The following is a 19,445-nucleotide window of genomic DNA, read 5'->3' as shown; positions in this document are numbered from 1 at the left end:
TTGGGTGGACGACCTGGAGGTCATTTCCAAAGCATATAATGAGATTTTATGATAATGTACTGTTTTCTTAATAATAAGGTAGTTTATTTTTGGATAAGAATAAACAAGCCCCAGAGGGTTGAGACTTAGCACGAACTCCACAAATTCCAAACAGCAATTGAAAATAATTAACAGTAAATCCAGTCATATCATTCAGTAAATGGCATCAATTTTTCAAACTTTCTTTTAAAAAGTGTTTAAAATACTTTTTCTATCTTGTGGTTGTGTCTAAAAAACTGCAAATATGTGAAACATCTCTTACTTCTGTCATTTGTATATGAACATAAGCTGTTATTTAGTCCAGGTTACTTTCCTCTGATTATGGAAGAAACTTACATCCTTTAACTACTTGGCACCTCTGTGCCAAGAGAATATAACCCACAGACTCAAATCTTTTTATTTCCTAAATCTCACCTGAGAATAATATGAAGTTTTCCTCTGATTTTAAAATTACCTTGACTTAAAGGCCTTTCCTGGGAAATAGCTTGTCCAGCTGAACACTTCCTGTTTTTCTGATGGATGTTATAAAAGGGGAAACGACTCATTTGGCAAAGTATAGGACATCATTACTCAAATCAGAGTTCAACAGTTCAGATTTTTTGAGGCCTTGGGGAGGAAGAAAAAGAACTTTGTTTTCAAGGGAAATGATTTTGCCCAAGATTTCAAAACTGAGCTAGCATATTTTACAGATTCTGCAAATAGGCATATGTAAGGCAGATATCCAAGTCAATACATTGAAATTGCTTACGTAGCTAATCATTATTTGATTCTTAAAGCTTCCTGTTTTGAAAGGCAATGATTATTCCCAAGCCTTTAAAACTGTGCTGCTGTATTACAATATCTATGTATAACTCACATGTTCAAGCTAATATATTAAAAGGGTTGTTTAGATGAACTGCCACTTATTTGATTTTTTTATACATGAAGGGAAAACATGTCTGTAAAAATAAATAAATTATAATTTATCCATTGATGTAGTTCACTAAACAATCAAAGGGCTGCACATGGAATGAGACATTAATACCCAATGTATTTCTAAGCATTTCATAATAATCACCTTACATGTTTGCATAGCACTGCTCATACATTACAGCATTTGATGATTTTCATATCTGCTCTCCATGATAAATCAATAATTTGTTATAAGAAACCACATTTGAAATACTGTCACATCTTTCCAAATGCCTTAATTTTTGACAAGCATTGACAAGCATACCATTTTGTATCCAGGCGGATATTCTTTCCAAAAAAGATCAAGTGAATAAAATGATGGTGGAAACTGAAAAGGCAATCAGCGTAGGGTCTGAGGAAACTGAGTGGCTACCCATGGCTGTAGAGGGGCACGTGACCAGGGAAACAGACATGCAAGAGCAGGGACCAGCACTTCCACACCTGAGAACTTTGGGACTCATCACAGTCTCCAGGGGTATCTGCAGGATACATCAAGGTTCACCAGGAACAAGATGTGAAGGTGCTCTTTCACCACGTTCCCTTTATGCCGGCCTCTGCACCCATCACTGGTGACCTCTGAAACACTTGTTCACTGCTGCATTCCTTCTCTTCCTTGTGTACTTTTCTACTCTCTCCTCTGCTGCAATTATGTAGAGTTTCTGGTCATGCCATGAAACATTTTAAAGTTCTGCCACACATATGCAAAGGCTGCATATGGCACCTGGCTTTACTTTAATCAGGGTATCAGATGAACAAAGATTTGCTGCAGTTGTTTATTTAGACTTAAGCCCACTAGCTTTTAAATTTGCTGGTTCTCTGAGCTCCCGGCTCACTCCTCTCTCCCCTCCTCATCCTCTCCATATAAGACCCCTTGCCCCCTTTCTTTGTTGCCAGGCCACTGAAAGCTCACCCAGTTGTCTCGGGGTGGACTGAGAAGGACAGCCATGGTGAAACAGATGAATGCTTTGTGGTATACTAATACTAAATCTACAAGATGCCTTGAGAATAGTCTCTGGACTTTAGACACAGGAAGTCTCCTTACTTCAAGGAATCTACAGCCTGAAACGTCCTCCACGTCCTTTCTCTATGAGCCTCTTGGACTTGAAGAGAAATAAGTCATCACTAACTAAATGAGAAATAAACACTACCAATGTTTGGTTGTTTGTTTGGACTCAAGGCATAAATTTGTGAGTCATACAGTGAAGGAATAAATCGATTTGGTTTTCCTTTCATTTTTTTTTTCTTTTCTTAATGCTTTCCCACCATCACCAATATTTCCAGAGAGGTGACAGGGATGTATAAGGAGATAACAAAGAATGTCTGATACTTGGTGTTCATGGTGAAGAAATGAGATTACGCCATTGATAAAAGACTAGTTGATGGTTGAAACTTTAAAAAAAAGTTCAATGTCGGTGAGAGAAAACACAAAGTATTTAAATGTCTTTACTCCCCCCTGGAACTTTGAAGCGAGTATTCAAAAAGATGGAGACTCTTGGAGCAAGTGCATTTTGCTTCTCACACTTGCAACAGAGTTTAGGATAGGCTGGCACAGTGCTGCCTTACAAAACAGCCACTGTGCTCCTACTGCAACAGTTAAGACAACAGGCATATCACACACTATTTGTGTTCAATAATGCTGGAAACCTTGAACATCCATTAAAAAAAGACCTAGTTAAAACCCTGTCATAAAGAAAATGTTGATCAAGTCACCATACACAAATCACCACGTCAGTGTAGAAAGCAGGGCATACAAATGCAATAATCAGGGTGAAAACTCACTGAACACACTTTAAACCCTCCTTGCATATAGGGAAGTTTTATGTACACAAATGGCTAGCCATCACGGTCATAAAGTACCTATGAGGACCTCACTGGTCAGCTCAAGTCCAGGAAAGAAAAGGAGACGGAACAGATTAGACAGACGAATGGGTGAAGTTCACTACATTCCCCGCCTCTTCTGACATATTTCCTTTACCTCATCAGTCTTCTGCAGGCCAGCTTTCCTCATACCACAACAGCCCACCCAATCTCAGGATTACCAATGACTTCCTGACCAATGAGGCAAGCACTCTTTTGTCTCTCGAGCTTGTGTTCATCCTTTCAGCAGCATTTGATGCCATTAACCTTGAAGCTATCTCCTCCTCACTACCACCAACATCACGAACATTTTAAGCAGGAAAAAATGGAAAGAATTATATGATAAACACCCACTTACTCACCACCCAAATTCTAAAAAGACATTTTTCTATATTTTTCTTATCACATATCTATCCATCCAATTCACCTTATTATTTTTATGGTTTCCAAGTAAATTGCAGACATCAGTGCAATTCCCTCTGAACACTTCTGCATGCACAGCACAAACCACAGATACTACCTCCCTTTGGGGCAAGAAGATAAACATGTGTTCCTGGTCCTGCTCTTTCCACCCTCTCCTGTGTCCTGTTATATACTTTCACATCTTGGCTATGGTGGCAGCTGGAACAATCTCAACAATCGTGCCTTAGAGGACTCTTGAGCCTGACCTTACGCTTAAGCTCCAGTTTACTAGAGGTATTTACCACTTCAGGTGTCTGAAAAAAAGTTGTGTTGATACCTGTTATTTCCTTGTGTTTCTTATCATAGTCACAATTATTAATACGTAAACCTGAGCGAGCACTCTTGAAATTTTCTTCCCCTTCCCTCATTGTATTCCACACACAGTTTTATAATTCCTACTACCAAGACTTCTAGCAAATCTTTCCCCATGTCCCAAGTCCACTGTCTTTCATCATCTGCCTTCTGGATTCCTCAAGTCCCCTAGCTCAGTCTGCATTGTCTACGATTTGAGCACCACCTGACTGGTTTTCACAACAAAGCCAGAGGTCTGTGGAATTGGTCCTTTATTGAAAGTCTTCACTATCAATTTCCCTGTCCTTATGTCTAGAGCTGTGCTGTCCAGTATGGTAGCCACTGGCCTCATGGGGCTAGTGAGTACGTGAAACATGGTTAATCAGAATTGAGATGTGGTGCAAGTATAAAATGCAGAGTAGATCTGGAAGATTCCATATGAAAAATGCAAATTGTCTCATTGATGGTGTTTGATTTTTGGTTGCATGTTGAAATTATCATACTTCAGACATTTTGACTTAAATCTAACTATTACTGAAATTAACTTCACCTCTTCAATCTTACTTTTTTGACGGTGGCTACCAGAAACTTAAATGACATATGCAGCCCCATTACATTCCTGTCGGACAGTGATGATCAAGAATAAAGTCCAAGCTCCTTAAGCATGCCATTTAACGATCCTCAACAATCTTTACCCGTGCTTTGTTCTCAACTTGATGTCTTGCTCTTCACAGGCTAAGACAGAATGCTGAATTGAAGCACACAGTAGGACTGTTTCTTAGAACAGAGGCAGGTGATGGAGAATTGCCTCACTGTGTCCCCCACTAATCCCACCAAAGACTTCACAGGCTACTTGGGCGTCCAAAAGGCAAAAGAGAAATGGAGAATAAATAAACTAAACAAGCACTCAAGTACAATAAAGGAAACATTGAAATGGACTATTCAGGTTTAAAAAACAAATGACCGAAGACTGCTTTGATTTGTGTTTGTGTGATATCTCTTTCTTAATGGAGTGTAGCTAAGTATCTAATCACCTTTATAAGAAATGCTATCATCCCAAACAGCTCTGAATATTTCAAAAGTTCCCACAGGTCACCGCCAGCTGGTCTGGGATGGACTATCTGATTCTCAAGCAGGCACACGGAGCTGTTATTTCTGAGTTGTACCTCAGGTGGGAGGTGAATCACCTACACCATGCATTCACAATCGCCCCCATGATCGTCAGCAGTGAGGACTCACCTGAGAGTAACAAGGTAAGTAAAGGAAGATGGGGTTCATATTAGAAGCCTTTAGCCCACCCTTGGTGTCTGCAAACTATAGCCAATGAGCCAAAAGCTGGTTTGGTGAATTATGTTTTAGTGGAACAGAGTCATGCACATTCACTTACATACAGTCTCAGGTTGCTTTCCTGCTACAAAAGCAGAGTTGAACAATTGTGAAGGAAACCACGCAGCCCACAATCTAAAATATTTACTGTCTGGCCCTTCCCAGTAAAAAACTGCTGACCTCTAGCCGAAGAGGTCAGTGTTTCATCAAACCAATAGAGAATCTTTAATGTGACAAGTAGAGTTCCAGGCCGTGGACATGTAAGGCTTAAGGTTTCAAATCCATAGCATAGAATGCTCCCACTCAGCCTCTCAAGGGCGTGTGAAGAGCACTCATTTCAGACTTTTCAAACAGGACTTCTGTTCCTACTCGCCCTTTCAAACTTTTTTCTGTTGAGATCCACTATACCAAATACGTTTCATATCTAGCCCTTCCTGCACACACACACACACACACACACACACACACACACACACACACACACAGATACACACACACACACAAACTGAACCAAGTCTGTTAAGATAATATTTGTTTTGCTTACTACATGGCATCCACTCTCCTATCTTACTCTATTTTAGTACCTTCCACTTAAAATGATAATAACTGATTTTATAATACATCAATGCCTTATGATTCAGTTTGAAAAATTCTTGGTATACAGCAGCTTTTCATTGTCTAACTCTGGTCTTCCCCATAAGCCATGTTATGAACTAGCAGCCATTCACCTTCAGGCGAGACTGGTTTGCTCCATCCATGCAGAATTTTGTTTTTTGATTTTGTTTTACTACATGAATTACTTCCCAATATGTTTTTAGAAAAAGAGTATTCCAAGATTCTTTTGAAAAGTTAGAGGGCATGGCAATAATGAGCCCACTTTCTTACTTGGCAATCAGCTGGAGCTGAGAAGTAGTTTCTCCAAAGCTTGCTTCCAACATACCACCCTTTGTCACAGGGCAAATGTACCTGAAATTCCCAAGAATTACCATCACAAGCATTAGCTCCCCATGACCTCCACCCATATAAGTATAAACCAGATCCAATTGGTTTTCTTTCCATCATTAAACCTTAGCAGGGCATTCTAGGAGACCCTCTGGCTTTGGGGAAAGCCTTCTTAACAAATACTGTCAAAATTCCAAGCCCTCCCACACCAAGAAAAAAGCATAAAAACCTCATTAGAAAGAAAAATTAGTAGGCTTTATTTCTTTAAAAAAAAAAACACCAGCAACATCTGATGAAAGAAACTACAAGCATAATTAGGGTCCACCAGGAAATAAAAACAACAACAACAACAGATGCCTGCTTTTATTTACTCAAAAGCTTTGTTTGTGAAATGAAATCACTTCAACGCTGCAGCGTTTTTCTATAGCCAGGACTTTTCAAAACATTAAGTTAGAGCAAACATGGCTTCAGTTAAGAAAGGTGATGAGGGGAGCAGTTAGCTCTGGGAATGTAACTTTAGTTGGAGCTTAACCCAGTTCCTTTTTTAAATACCTGAAGTTAATGAGAATCTGCAAAGATTTATGACCATAACAAACACATCATTTTTGACTTTGTCATTCAAACCAGCCTGGCAACTTTGATATTTCCTCCTGAAAGGAGAGATCTAATCCAAGTAAGAACTCTGAAAAAGGGGAAAAGGAATTTTATTCCCATAATTTGATTGATTACTTCCTACTGTGAACACTCAGGAGAGAAAAAGCAAACTTTTTCCTGTCTGTACTCGGATTTCTCCCACTAATCTTTTACAAGCAGGCAATGACTATAAAACACAAATTACTTATGAGGATCCATAGGCCAATCACACCAGCTGAGTTGCATAGTCTATATGCACCAAAATATTGGGGAAAACATCTGAGATGAAAACCAGAAATTTACAGATGAACTGATCACTGACTCAGTTCAATTCTATGCTTTAGTTCACCCATTCTGGGAGGAGGAAAAAATACTGCTCTAACTTGCTACATTTTCTGGAATATTTTTGTCATTATTGCTAACCCTCCAAAATTAAATTTCTATCATTCAGAGCATGCAATTATTTTCCAACTGTGTTCTCCAGAATTGTACCCTGGGCATCAGAAGCCTTCAGTTTGGGTCTCTAAGCTTTGCCTTGGGCAAGACACCCTGGTGTCTTCATAAGCAAAAGACAATCTTTACATCAAACATGCATCTTCTATACTTTATGATTCTACCTGACTGGAACCAAAGGAATTCAAATCAAAGCCATGTTGTATGTGGCAATGGCCTGACTGCTATAGTAAAGGGCTTGGGACTAATGTTGTCCAAATGGCAGGAAAACAATTAGATGAAAATTATTAATAACAATAATAATGAAGATAGAACAGTGCTTGGAGGTAAAATTGGGCTGTGCCCTGATTGGGATTATTAACATATATAAAGGATATGAAATAGAGTGTCAATCAGAAGGTGCAAATACAGGACAGGGAGAGAAGGAGGGACTTGGGCCTGGCCCAGCCATGTCCAGGGAGAGTGCCCAGTGGGGATCCATACAGTCCAAAGGGGGCATGGGATTGCAACTGAGCACAGCCATGGGCTCAGCTTGCCCCAATTCCAAGACCAGCGAGCAGCCTTCTCATCACACTTCTGACTATATTTTGACTCTCCTATGCAGCGATCTGGAAAGAAGTTGCTCATTTGGACTATTTAACAGGAAGAGTTTTTTCATGGTTATTGTCTTGTTTTAATGGATGGGGAAAAATACAATTGAATGTTCCAGGATTTCTGATAGGTTCAACAGAATGAATTCCATGATCAGACTGCTTATAAGAGAGAAAGAGAGAGAGAGAGAGAGAGAGAGAGAGAGAGAGAGAGAGAAGCTGACTTAAACCAGAAATAGCTTTGGTTATCACAAAGAGGCTAACAGATTTGCAAGGATATTTCAGTACTTTTAAAAATTCTTATTTTCAATCATATGTTGATATTTGCCCAGTTGTCTAACTAAAGGTCCAAGACCAGAATCAAACATATCAATCACATGGGGCAGCCTTTCTCTCCCCCCAGTCTCTGGCTACTGGCTTGCTGTTTGGGCAGGAGCCACATATGGACAATTCTGACAATATGACAAAATGCCCCAGTGGTGGAGTGCTGCCATGCTGGAGTCAGGTGGACCTGGGCCCAGCACCAGTTTTGCCATGCACTGGGCTATAGGACCTTGGCCAAGGTACTTCACCTTTCTAAGCTCTGTTTATTGATCAGCGGAATGCAGAGAATGACAGGGAAAAACAGTATCAACAAATATAAAAAGACTGAAATCATATCAGGTATCTTTCTTGACCACAATGAATGAAAAGAGAAATTAGTACCTGGAAAATTCATGAACATGTAGAGATTAAGCAACCCACCCTTGAACAACCAATGGGTCAAAGAAGAAATCAAAAGGGAAATCAAAAAATATCGTGAGACAAACAAAAACAGAAACACGATATACCAAAACTTACAGGATGCAACAAAAGCAGATCTAAGAGGGAGTTTATAGTGACAAATGACTATGTGGAGAAAAAGAAAAGAATCTCAAACACCCCAGTTTTATATCTCAAGGAACTAGAAAAAGAACAATCTAAGCCCAGATTTAGTAGAAGGAAGGAAATAGCAAAGATCAGAGCAAAAACAAATGAAATAAGAAATTATAATAACAAATTTCATCAAATGTACATTGCAGGTTTCAAATTTTTGCTCTTTTTAAAACGATTCACAGTGCATGAAGAGAAATGTATGCCAACTAAGATGGAAAAACACCAAATAACAAATAGGGCATGGTATTATATCACAGAAATCACTTAACCTACATAAGCATTAGTAGCCTGAACTTTGCATGAAACAGGTTTATAAAATGAATCCAGTAAAGATAAGTGAATCAATGATTAAGAAACACTGTTCAGTTCTTTGAGTTTCATGATGTAGTGGGTGCATTTTGTTTTGATGAAGTAAAAATGTAATGTGGACAAAATTATTTTTACATTCATTGAAAATAGCAACGGAAATGATTTTCACTACTGTTTATTAAACCAGAATCTCAGATGCAAAACTGCATGTTTAAAAACAGAAGCAGAAAATGCCAGCATGCAACCTAGGCAGGAACTTTGAGTCTGATAACACTGGCATCCTGGCCATAGTGCCTCCAGCAAGAACCACATAGGATGTCCAGGGCTCTGGAGGCCAGGTTTTCTCTTCTTGCCTCATCCTTTCACCCTATGATCACCCCAGGAGTGTTCTGCTCCCATGACTGGTCTCCTAAGCCAAAGAGTCTGAACCAAAAAGATTAAAGCACCAGGTCAAATAAGCAAATAGAATATTTAAGCTGGTCTGGGAAATCTGGACTGTCTTGTCATATTAGCTATAGGGAGCGTCCCCAGCACAGCCCCATCTCTTCACCCCAGAGCCAGAGCCAACTCCTGACAACTGCTCCTCCTATATTTGTAGCACAAAAGCCAGATGCCCGCATCTGATTTTCCTCTGTCCCCGACTTCATTTCTTTGTGTTCTCAAAAACCTGTCATTTATATCAAAGTTATTGCTCTCCAACACAAGCAGGATTCAGTTAGGGGTGGTTGACTTTTTATACCTTCTTCATTTTACATCTGCCAGCTATAAAGAAGAGCAAGGAAGAAAAACAAAACCGCCTCTGTGGTTGTTCCAGGGACAAGAGAGTAGGAGGGGAGCTGTGAGCCAATTTTATTATGATATAAGCTGAGGGTAAGATCAGCTTGTCTGGACGCAACAGGTGCTGGCGGTGGAGGGGAAGCCGGCAGGCCTGTGCTGGGGGCCTTCGGAAGGAAAGTATGAGCCCCCCTTCCTTGATGCCGCGAGGCATCTATCTCCTGCCTTCTTCGTTGATGTTGCTGTTCTTAATTTGGTTTTAGAATCATTTCAGATATTAACATTGTAAACTAAAAATAGTACAGAATATTCTCAGGTACCCCTTCACCCAGATCCTCCTGGGGATATCGTCTTACATACCCCTAGAACAATGATCAAAACCCAGAAATTAACTAAACTCTACAAAAAATTTTCATTTCCCTAGTTTATTCATAAACATCCTTTTCCTATCCCAGGATCCAATCAGGGTACTGCACTATATTAACTTCCTAGTTAATTAATGACTTAATGAATGACTAATCTCTTGTCTCCTCTGATGTGTAACAGCTCATCAGGCTTACTTTGTCGCACACAATCTTGACATTTTTGAGGAATACGGTCCAGGTGTTTCATAGTTGCTACTCCATTTGCGTTGGTCTACCATTTTGTCATGATTCCACTGGGATTATGGATTTGGGTGGGTGGGGAGCAAATGCCCCCCAGGCACAGTGCCCTCCTCACTTCAGTGCACCAGGTGTACATACATGATCTGCGCAGGATGACAAGGCAGGGTTAGCCTTACCGCTTGGTTAAGGTGGTATATGTCAGGTCTCTTCATGTGGTGTTCCTGTCTTTCCCTGTCCTTGGGCCTTACTTTTAAAACCTGACCATGAGCTCCCACACTCCTCATGCTGTGCAGTCACAGGAAGATCTATCTTGTTGGAACTCTGAAATCCCCTTCCCGTGACACTGTCCCACCTGGGCAGGACCCTCAATAGTGTATCTCAGGTACATCAAGGGTTAAAAGGCTTCTGTGTGCTGCCGGTTAAGAATGATGGGACCCCCTCCAAAACCCATAGGACACAGGGGAAGGAATAGGTTGCATTACTGATGTTGCAATAAAATCATCTGGAAGTATTTTCATTTGAAGCTGGTTTTCAGAAATAGAGGCAAAACACACTAACAAAGCTAATCTGGGGCATATGGCATTCTTTTCAGTCACTCACATTTCTAATATAAATCTCCTAATCATTTATATCTTGCTTTTCAGGTTTATTGTGAAAGCAAGTCACTTTTATTTCTCTCTAAAGAATAAATTCCCTGCTCAAAAGAAGTGAACCCAGCCACACCGAACAGATCATACTTGATGGAAGTGCTGCCTAACATGACCACCACCCCACCACCCCAACTCTTAACTGAGCCTGCAAATTATATGCTGGTATTGATGAGGTTTTCAAAGAGCAGCCCTTTGGGTTCCTTCTGACGCTCCCTCCCACTAGGTGGTGCTGCATGTCACATTTGAAGTGAGCTGCTCTCAAGAATGGGATTTTTTTTTTAACCTTTGCAAGAATATCACATGCCTAATGGCAAGTACTAAACTTCATTCTGAATAAACTTTTCCCCTTTTCTTTTTCACACTGACTGTCACCTGATAACTTCCAAAACCAGTCAAATCTGAACTTCTGGAATACCATCCTCAAGTGATCATAAGATAACTGTGAATGCTAGAAGCATGACAGTCATGAGCGCATGAGAAAAGCAAAGCATCAAGAGTTGCATCACTGGGGACAGGCAACTGGCAGGATGCTTCAGGTCACTGAACTCAGCATTTCCACAGTTTCTAAGTTCTGCTGTCAACCTAAGTATGTCTATTAACTGTATCAATATCCCCTGCAGGGATTTTTAAACTGTTATCAAATTAGCAGAGGTTTTAAAGTGTTGGCAAGCATTTTAAAGACTTTCTTAGAAATGCAAAGACTCGGGATCTAAAATATTACTTAGGTGCAACTTCAGCTGATTACATATTAAAGGCATCTATTTAATAAAAAATGCCATTCTCACAAGAGTAACTCATCACTTAGGCAGAAACAATTTTTCTAAAAGCTTGGAGTCTAACATCCTTGGGAAACACATCAAGAAATGATGCTTTTTATCAACCAAGTTACTATTACTTAGTGCAGAAAGATGTTCCCCCTAAGGAAAAACAATAAATAAATAAAGTACCCAACCCTGGGCCCAGCAATTTGACTTAATGGTAATTGCAAATTTGCAATTGTTCATATGCATCCCTTAGAGATGTGAAGCCTTTTGTTGTTTATATCAAGTAGGTTTGTTTGCTCCAGGACACTTTTCTGTTCATGATGCGAGCATCTGGTCTATGTAAGGTTAGCCCCTGTTGTCATTAATTGCACAGGCTTATGTCATTCCCATGACCCCTGCAAAATATGGATTTAGCACATATTCTTTCCTGGCCAATCAACAGCCACATTTACATGAGACCAATATTTTGGCCAGAGTGCTTTCTTTTTAAGGGGAGGGCAGGAGATTACAACATTGGGGAGGCTTTTCACATATAGATGCTTATGCATTTCACATAAAATATACGAGCACATTGTAAATCTCATCCTTATTAAGAAATATTCACTCACACAAGGTATTCCAATTCCAGGCTATACCAAATACGGTTTCTGTTGCTGTTTTTAATTACTGAACCCCACAGTCCCAAAGCCTGTTCCATATCTGGGGAGTATGATATTGCTCTGAAGTTTCCCAACTACTTCATAACATGCCCGTTGTCTACTCTAACACTTTCCCTACCTACTAGGTGTCTGCTCTTGCATGCACGGGTGCGTGGGGCGCTTGAGTGTATGCACATATACAGCTGGGAACTAGGCTGTCTGACTTGTATCGCTGGGGCAGTCTACTGGGAGGATGATCCCAGACCATGGAAGTTCAGCAAAGTGACAGCACCATGTCTTCTCCAAGGGGCTGTTTGCAACCTCTCAGTGGATTTTCTCCACTGATTTTTTCTGCTTTTTTCTAGACACTGACAGTTTCTGGGAACTATATGCCTGAGAGAAATTATACCTTCTCCTCCTGTAGGCATGTACCCTAAGCTCAAGGTCCAAAGCGATTCTCCCCACTTTCCTCCTGCTACCACTCCTCCCTTCCCAATAGTTTTAACTCCACTGAAGGACAGAAGAGCCTCTGTGGACTTCAGTCCATATGACCTTGCATGGGTGGCCAAACTGCAGCTAGCCTTGGCTCAGGTTTCACTTCCAACCCTTCCTGCAGAGGAGGCTTGTGGCTCAGGAGGGTGGGAAACTGCACACTGAGGCCCTTTGCAGCTGCTCCCAGCTGCTACTCAATGCCGATGTCTCCTGATAGGAAGCGAAAGTTCCCTTCTTCAATTTGCCTCTTCTTGAAAAACTAGGCAACGATCATTAGAGGCCAGAAAACTTCAACTTTTGATGAAGCTAGGGGGAGAACTAACCCCTAAACTCCAAGTTGAGTGATCTCTAATCTTCCTGGATGCTGTAGAGTAAAATATTTTAGCAATATTCTTCTTTGCTGAAAGTATCCAGTCTTACTAAAGGAAACGAATCAAAACGTAGGGAAGAGATTACCTTGTCCTAAAATATGAGACTAAAGTGTTACAGAAACTAAAATGTTACATATACATATACAAATGTATGTACATATATATATGTATACTCTTTAAATACTTATACAAATGCTCTTTAAATACTTTATAAATAGGTATCTTTTGTTTTAGGAGAAAAAAACACCTTTTAGTTGGTACAGATACACACAAACAAAGAGGGGAGTCTTCTCATTAAATTCTAAGCTCACTGCTCTTGAACTACAGTAATTTGGTCTTGACTTCCAGAAAACAGCTCAAACCTTTGTATTTAATGAAACAATTCCGCACTTTTCTTTATGAAACCACCATACATACAATGCGAATGGCGACTGTTCACTGCAAAGGATCGCTTTCCCAGGACACGCAGGCCGCAGACATTTGTTGTGCTGATATCATGTCTGCTAAAATAAGTAATGTGGAATGTTTTTTTAAACCCCATCATCAGGGTGGAGTTTCATATCCAGGAAACTCGAAGTGTCCTAAATTATCATTAACAAATTTCCTGGCACATAAAAACTTGCCTTTTGTTTATTTATTTTGGAGCAATATTAGGACATTTTAAACTAGTAATAATTTCCTTTCAGATATTTTGAATAAATTAATTTTCCTGCTTTTACTACAGATTTGTTCAAACGAAAAAACTGTTGATCACACTATTCTTGGGTTGCAGTAAGTACTTTATTTTTTTCCCAGTGAGTGAAATTTATAGAAACATCCTAGCAACAGGCGTTTCTAAACTCTCAAACTCCTCCGTCGAAGGGGTTTTCTTCGTACTTCCTAACAGCAACAGATTTCCCCCTCTGTGAGGACAGTAGGGGGCAGTGCCACAACAAACTAGCACAGCAAACAGCAAGATTTTACTGGGCAAAACAGCAAGGCTAGACATTTATGATTCTCCCATGTCAATAAGCATGTAAAAAATATTTTACAGATTTTTCTCTCCCATAAGTCACCCCAGGATGCAAATCCTGGGGTTGTCTTTCTTTTTGTGCACCTGTGAATGGACGTGTGTGTGGTCATAGTGTGTGACTGAAATCCTGTATTACAAATCTGGGGCTGACTCAGGAAGGTCTGACCAGATCCCTTATTCTAAAATGCTGGCTCAATAAAAGTAGTTAAAATGCACTTAGCAGTTGAGAGGTATGCTGTGTGGGAAATTTTTTTTTCATAGTTCAGTCTTCAGTCTTTCTCACAAACATCGAACTGAAATTTCACAACCAATGAAAGAGAACGGTGGCACAATTTCATTAAGTAATCGCATAACCCAGGCTCCACCGATTGAAAATTTGTTTTAATAAAAGTTTTCTATGTAATTGAGTTAAACTTAAATTTATGCACCCAATAAAAAACCATTGCAAATGGTAAAACAAAGACATTGCTACACTTAGAAAATTAAATTCACCAAACCATGAAGTCTACTGTGTAGTTATTTTTGTAATCACCATAAATTGCTTTGTAGAACTCCTCTGCTGGAGTAAACAATCCAGGGAGAGATTTACTTTACAGCATGAATCCAGTTTCCAAATGTAAAAGTGGCCTAAAAGTTTATGACTTTCTCCTTTTTTTTTCTTTTCTTTCTTTCTTTCTTTTTTTTTTTTTTTTAATGCCTGTGTTTCTAGTTATCTTGAAATCTTGTTTCTGTCACACAACCTCAGAAAGCTCCACAGAAAATAAGATTCAGGCCTGTAGATATACTGTGCTCTCAAATAGTCTTTTCTGGAATAAAAGAAACAGTTCTATTTTGTGGAAATGAAGTCTGTATGTCAAAATGTAAGGGTTTTAGTACTAAATATTTCACCATATTTCATGGCATCTCAGAGGCAAACATTGTCTTAGATGTTTTGTGCAGTTGGCTTGAAATGTGTTCACTTATAGCACTGTACGAGGCCGAATTCAATGCAAGCTGCTACAGATAAGGAGTTTTAGGGGTCTTTAATCACTTCTTTCTTGTGTCCTTGATGGAAAAAACAGAGCTGCCTTTGTGCTAAAAAGAAGGACCTGTTGTTTCCAGATTCAACAGGTCATTTTTGTAAGGACTTCCCAGAGGATACAACATAAATGACAGAAACACACGGGGATTTTTTTAAGTGGCTGATGATTTTTAAATGATATATATTCTGTAGTAAGGGAAGCTTGTTTTTCTTTTGCACAAATGGAAAGTTACCGTTTTAAAAGTGTTTAATGTTTGAATTTGACTTTTAGGACCAAATGTTTTCTCATGAGTTGAGTTACTATAAATTCAGTTCTTGAAATCAGTCTGAGGGTGAGTTTCCCCTAAATCAACTGGCCAAATCACATCCACTCCTGTTTGGGGCTGAATGGTCAATTTAGTGGGCTTTTGAAATATGTCCAATTACGTTGCAACTTTTATAGTATTGTTTCAGTTAAAATAACAAGGAGAATGAATAGTTAAGGAACAAGATAGAACTTTATAAAATGGAAAGTTCTGGCCTCATGATTTCTTTCCTGTTCCCAGAGAACAAAAAAAAAAAAAAAGAAAGGCCAATATTTCATGGCAAACAAAATCCAGGTGTCACTACGATTTATTATTAGAGTCTAGCTGGTTCTGTTATTAGAGGTGGTCTGGATTTGAGAACACTGGCAAATTTAAGATTAACATCTAAATCAAGTGTTTTCTGATCTGTATGAGGAGAGTTTTTTTTACAATGTAACCAGTGCCGTCCCCTTTCCCCCTTTCTTACTTAAAAAAAAAAAAAAAATTTGGCTACCTCATTTGCAGAGAATTGTTTGCAGATCTTTAGAAAAGTTTCTGCCAGTCCAGAGACAAAAGATATTTTTTCCTATACATATGGAAAACACTTTACAAAACTGATTCTTTCCCCCAAACCCAAGTAAGCCTTCTGGAAAACAAGGTGACTGGCTGCTGGCACTTGCTGGAGCATATATTTCCCAACTTCCTAGACCACATCTTGACACTTTTACCGAGTCTGTATATTACTTATCACCTCAGACAAATATCTGGCAAAGGGTCAAGGTAAATTAATACAGGGAATTGCCCAGAAGAAAGAAGAAATAAAAGCAGGATTCCTTGGGAAAGGGGTCAACTAGGTTATAATAATTGACGAACTAGCTTTTGGCTTGTGAGGGACTTTTTTTTCCTTTAGCTGACAACGGAGGTACCTCCACAGAGTCGCAGAAAAAGATGAGACTGGCTAGCTGAGGCAGAGAATCTCAAAAACTAAGGGGAACAAAATCCTTAAGGCCAGAATTCCCCTCCCACCCCCTCCCTCAATATCTCTAGGAGGAGAAGGCAGGGGGCTGGGGAAGACCTAGACCCCTCCACTTAAGGACAACTACTGGTGACCATTTGCCTTCTGCATAAAATGGGGAGGGGGTGACCTAGGGTCACCATGGGCCCTTTCAAGCCCCCACCAACGCCGCCTCTCCCTGCGCGTTGGCTCCCCCGCCTGTGACCACGCGAGCTCACCGGTACCAGGCGAGGCCCTTGTCGTAGCTGCGGTCGAAGAAGTGGGGCTCGGCGCCCACGGCGCGCACGTCGGGGTGCACGCGCAGGAACTCCAGCAGCGCCCGAGTGCCGCCCTTCTTCACGCCGATGATGATAGCCTGAGGCAGCTGCCTGCTGCCTTCGTCCAGCAGCAGGGCCAGGGTCCCCGGCGGGGTCTCGGCCACGCTGCTCCCAGCCCCGGAGCCTCCAGGAGCCCCGGCCAGCGCGGGGGACTCCTCTTCCCAGGGCGCCTCCTCGCCGCCGTCCCGCCGTGCGGGCGGCCGGCGCCTCCGCCACTGCTGCACTTGCAGGAGGCGCTTTCTCTGCGCCGCCGCCGGCCACACCGCCAGCTCCCTCGGGCCTCCGGCCAGGACGCCGCGACCCGCCGCGCCCACCTCCTCTTCGCCACCCGACTGCCCCCCGACGGGGCCCGACAGGGTCTGGCAGCGCTCGGCCAGGCAGTAGAAGACGTAGAGGGACGTGAGCAGGGAGCAAAGCATCAGTAAGAACTTCCGGAAGATGCTGCGGGACAGCGGCTCGGCCGAGGTGGGGTGCGCGCCGGCCGGACCCGGGAGGGCCATCCTAGCCGGAGGCGACGTCGGGCAACGCGCGGGCCATGCTAGGCCGGGCCTCCGCCAGGTGCCATGACATCCTCCGCGAGGGCCTGCGTGCTGGACGGAGGCCGCGGCGGCCGTGCGTCCCTGCTGCCGTGCGAGCTGCCCCGGGAGGCGGCGGCCGGGGCCCCTCCCGGGGACAGAGTCCCGGGATCCCTGCGCGGAATCCCTGCCTCCGGTCGAAGGGGCGGGAAGGGGACGTGGTGCGGTGCTTAAGAAACCATCGTCTTAGACTCGCCCAAGCGCTGAGCGTCGGGCAGCGCTCGGCGCCGCAGGTCCCCGAGAGTCGCCGGAACGGGGTCTCGGAGGCGGCGGCGGCGGCGGCGGCGTGCGTCTCGGCTCCGGCCCCGAGCGGCCTCTCGCCGCGGAACTGCACTCAGCGATCGTGCATCCCTCTCTCGGTCCCGGTGAGCGGACGCGCGGCTCCCGTGCTGCTGAGCTCCGGGCGCTCCAGACAGAGGCGGCCGACAGTGCTTCCCAGCCCACGCGTCCTTCGTCCCCGTGCCCGCCTGGGCGCGCCCTCCCGGCTCTGGTGCGAGGTCCCACCGAGGCCCAGTGCCCGGGCGGCAGCCAGGGGCCCGCGCCGAGCCGTCCGCTCCTCTCGGTGCGCGGCCGGCTGCTCCGAGCTGCTCCCGGGCCCACCTGTGAGCCGTGTGGCAGGGCCGGGCTGTGCAGGACCTGTCACCGCCGCGGCCACGGTGCTCGCAGGCGCTCCCCGCCGCCTCCCGGGCCGCCGCCGCCGCCACACGTGGGACGCCGAGGGCAGCAAACTTGGCGCTGACGTCAGCGGCCCGGCCGGACCAGCCCCCGGACGGGCGCAGCCGGGAGGGCGGGCTGAGACGGGGAAAGGTGGCGCGGACCCGCTGCGGCGGCCCAATGGCATCGGAGAGGGCGGGGGCGACCGGGGCAACGCCCCTGCCCACTCCGCCTCCCCCGCCGCAGCCTCGCCCCCTTGGAGCCGAGCTGGGGGCCGCGGCAGCTCCCGAGGTCTGACTGACAGCTCGGGCCGGCCGGGGCCCGGGCCCCTGACTTCCACCCCGCCAGCCACTCGCTGCGTTAGGATTTCCCAAATGCCTCATACCCATCTCAGCCCTTCGCAGCCCCGACCCAGTCCAGATCCCCTGCGGTACGCTCCCCTCCGACCTCCGTCACCACATCCTCCCCTTCCCCGCCCCTTCCTCGAACCTTCTAAAGTTTTGTTGGCGGCGGCGCCCTGGACCGCGCGGCGCGCCACGCCCCCATTTGACCAGAGAACTGAATTCTTGCAGCAGCTTTGACTTCCACCTACTCGACCGTCTACAGCGGGCCTTTGAGCGAAGCCTTTTCTCCTCTAAGCAGTCCTTTGCCTTCCTTTTGATCGTTTTCCCTTTTATTACTTTGAGATGATCAAGAGTTCACAGGGACTTCCTCTTAGAAAGAAACAACGTCTTAGGAAACGAGCCAATAAATAAATCAAGGGGAGAAATTAAGATTAAAAGAAAAATTGGCTCCAATTCCATCTTAATATGCCCAGATTTTTAATGAAGGAGTTTTTTTATATTGTTTTACGTGTGTGTGTGTGTGTGTGTGTGTGTGTGTGTGTGTGTGTGTGCGCGCGCGCGCGCGCGACTCGGTAAAGGAATTACTATCCTTTGATAAACAGCGATTTCCTCTTTCTCTTGCCTCCCCTGACCCTATCTATATCCTCTCCATGCGCTCCTCGGAGAGCCGGTCAAGAACGGATACAAATCGCCTTGATGTTTAATGGAGGGAGGTGGCCCGTGGAACCTGCATGAGGTGGTTTTTTATTGCAATGCGATTTGTCCTGATTTCTTGGCTTCCTTGTCTCAGCGGGACGCCCAGCAATGTGGGCGATAGCCTTGCCAAAAAACCCTTGTAAGTTATGGAGGCAGCTTTCTGCGCCCACTGTGGGTGCTAACCCGGGCCTGCAACAGACACAGTGTCCCTGTTGCAGGAAACTCACAGAAATTTTTGCTGCCCCGTTTTGGAACCTCAAAACTTTCCTCTAGCCAGCCTTCCTGTCTCTATGCTCTCTTTGACCTTGGAAGTGAAGTCGGGGAAGTCTTTAACCTTACAAAGGGGACCTGGTGATTCTAACTCTGCGCTCGGATGGAACTGGTGTATTTGGGTCCTGCTGGATATGGACTTATATTTATGAAGTACCAATCCCACTCAATTCTACAAACCATGATGCCTTAAAG

At 43.5% G+C, this 19,445-nt stretch overlaps 1 protein-coding gene across 1 annotated transcript in view; it reads right to left on the bottom strand.

Moving 5' to 3' along the window:
* HS3ST3A1 (heparan sulfate-glucosamine 3-sulfotransferase 3A1) overlaps positions 1-17,359 on the bottom strand; it is a 107,279-nt gene extending 89,920 nt beyond the window's left edge. Inside the window, exon 1 of the mRNA XM_073234758.1 lies at positions 16,613-17,359. Within this exon, the coding sequence (XP_073090859.1) occupies positions 16,613-17,211 (599 nt within the window). The 5' untranslated portion in view covers positions 17,212-17,359. The remainder of the gene's footprint in view (positions 1-16,612) is intronic.
* Positions 17,360-19,445: the final 2,086 nt, after the last annotated feature.

The sequence above is a fragment of the Manis javanica genome, chromosome 4 (assembly GCF_040802235.1).
Source record: "Manis javanica isolate MJ-LG chromosome 4, MJ_LKY, whole genome shotgun sequence".
Lineage (NCBI taxonomy): Eukaryota > Metazoa > Chordata > Mammalia > Pholidota > Manidae > Manis > Manis javanica.
The sequence above is the reverse complement of the archived record's forward strand: the minus strand, read 5'-3'. Positions and strand labels throughout refer to the sequence as shown.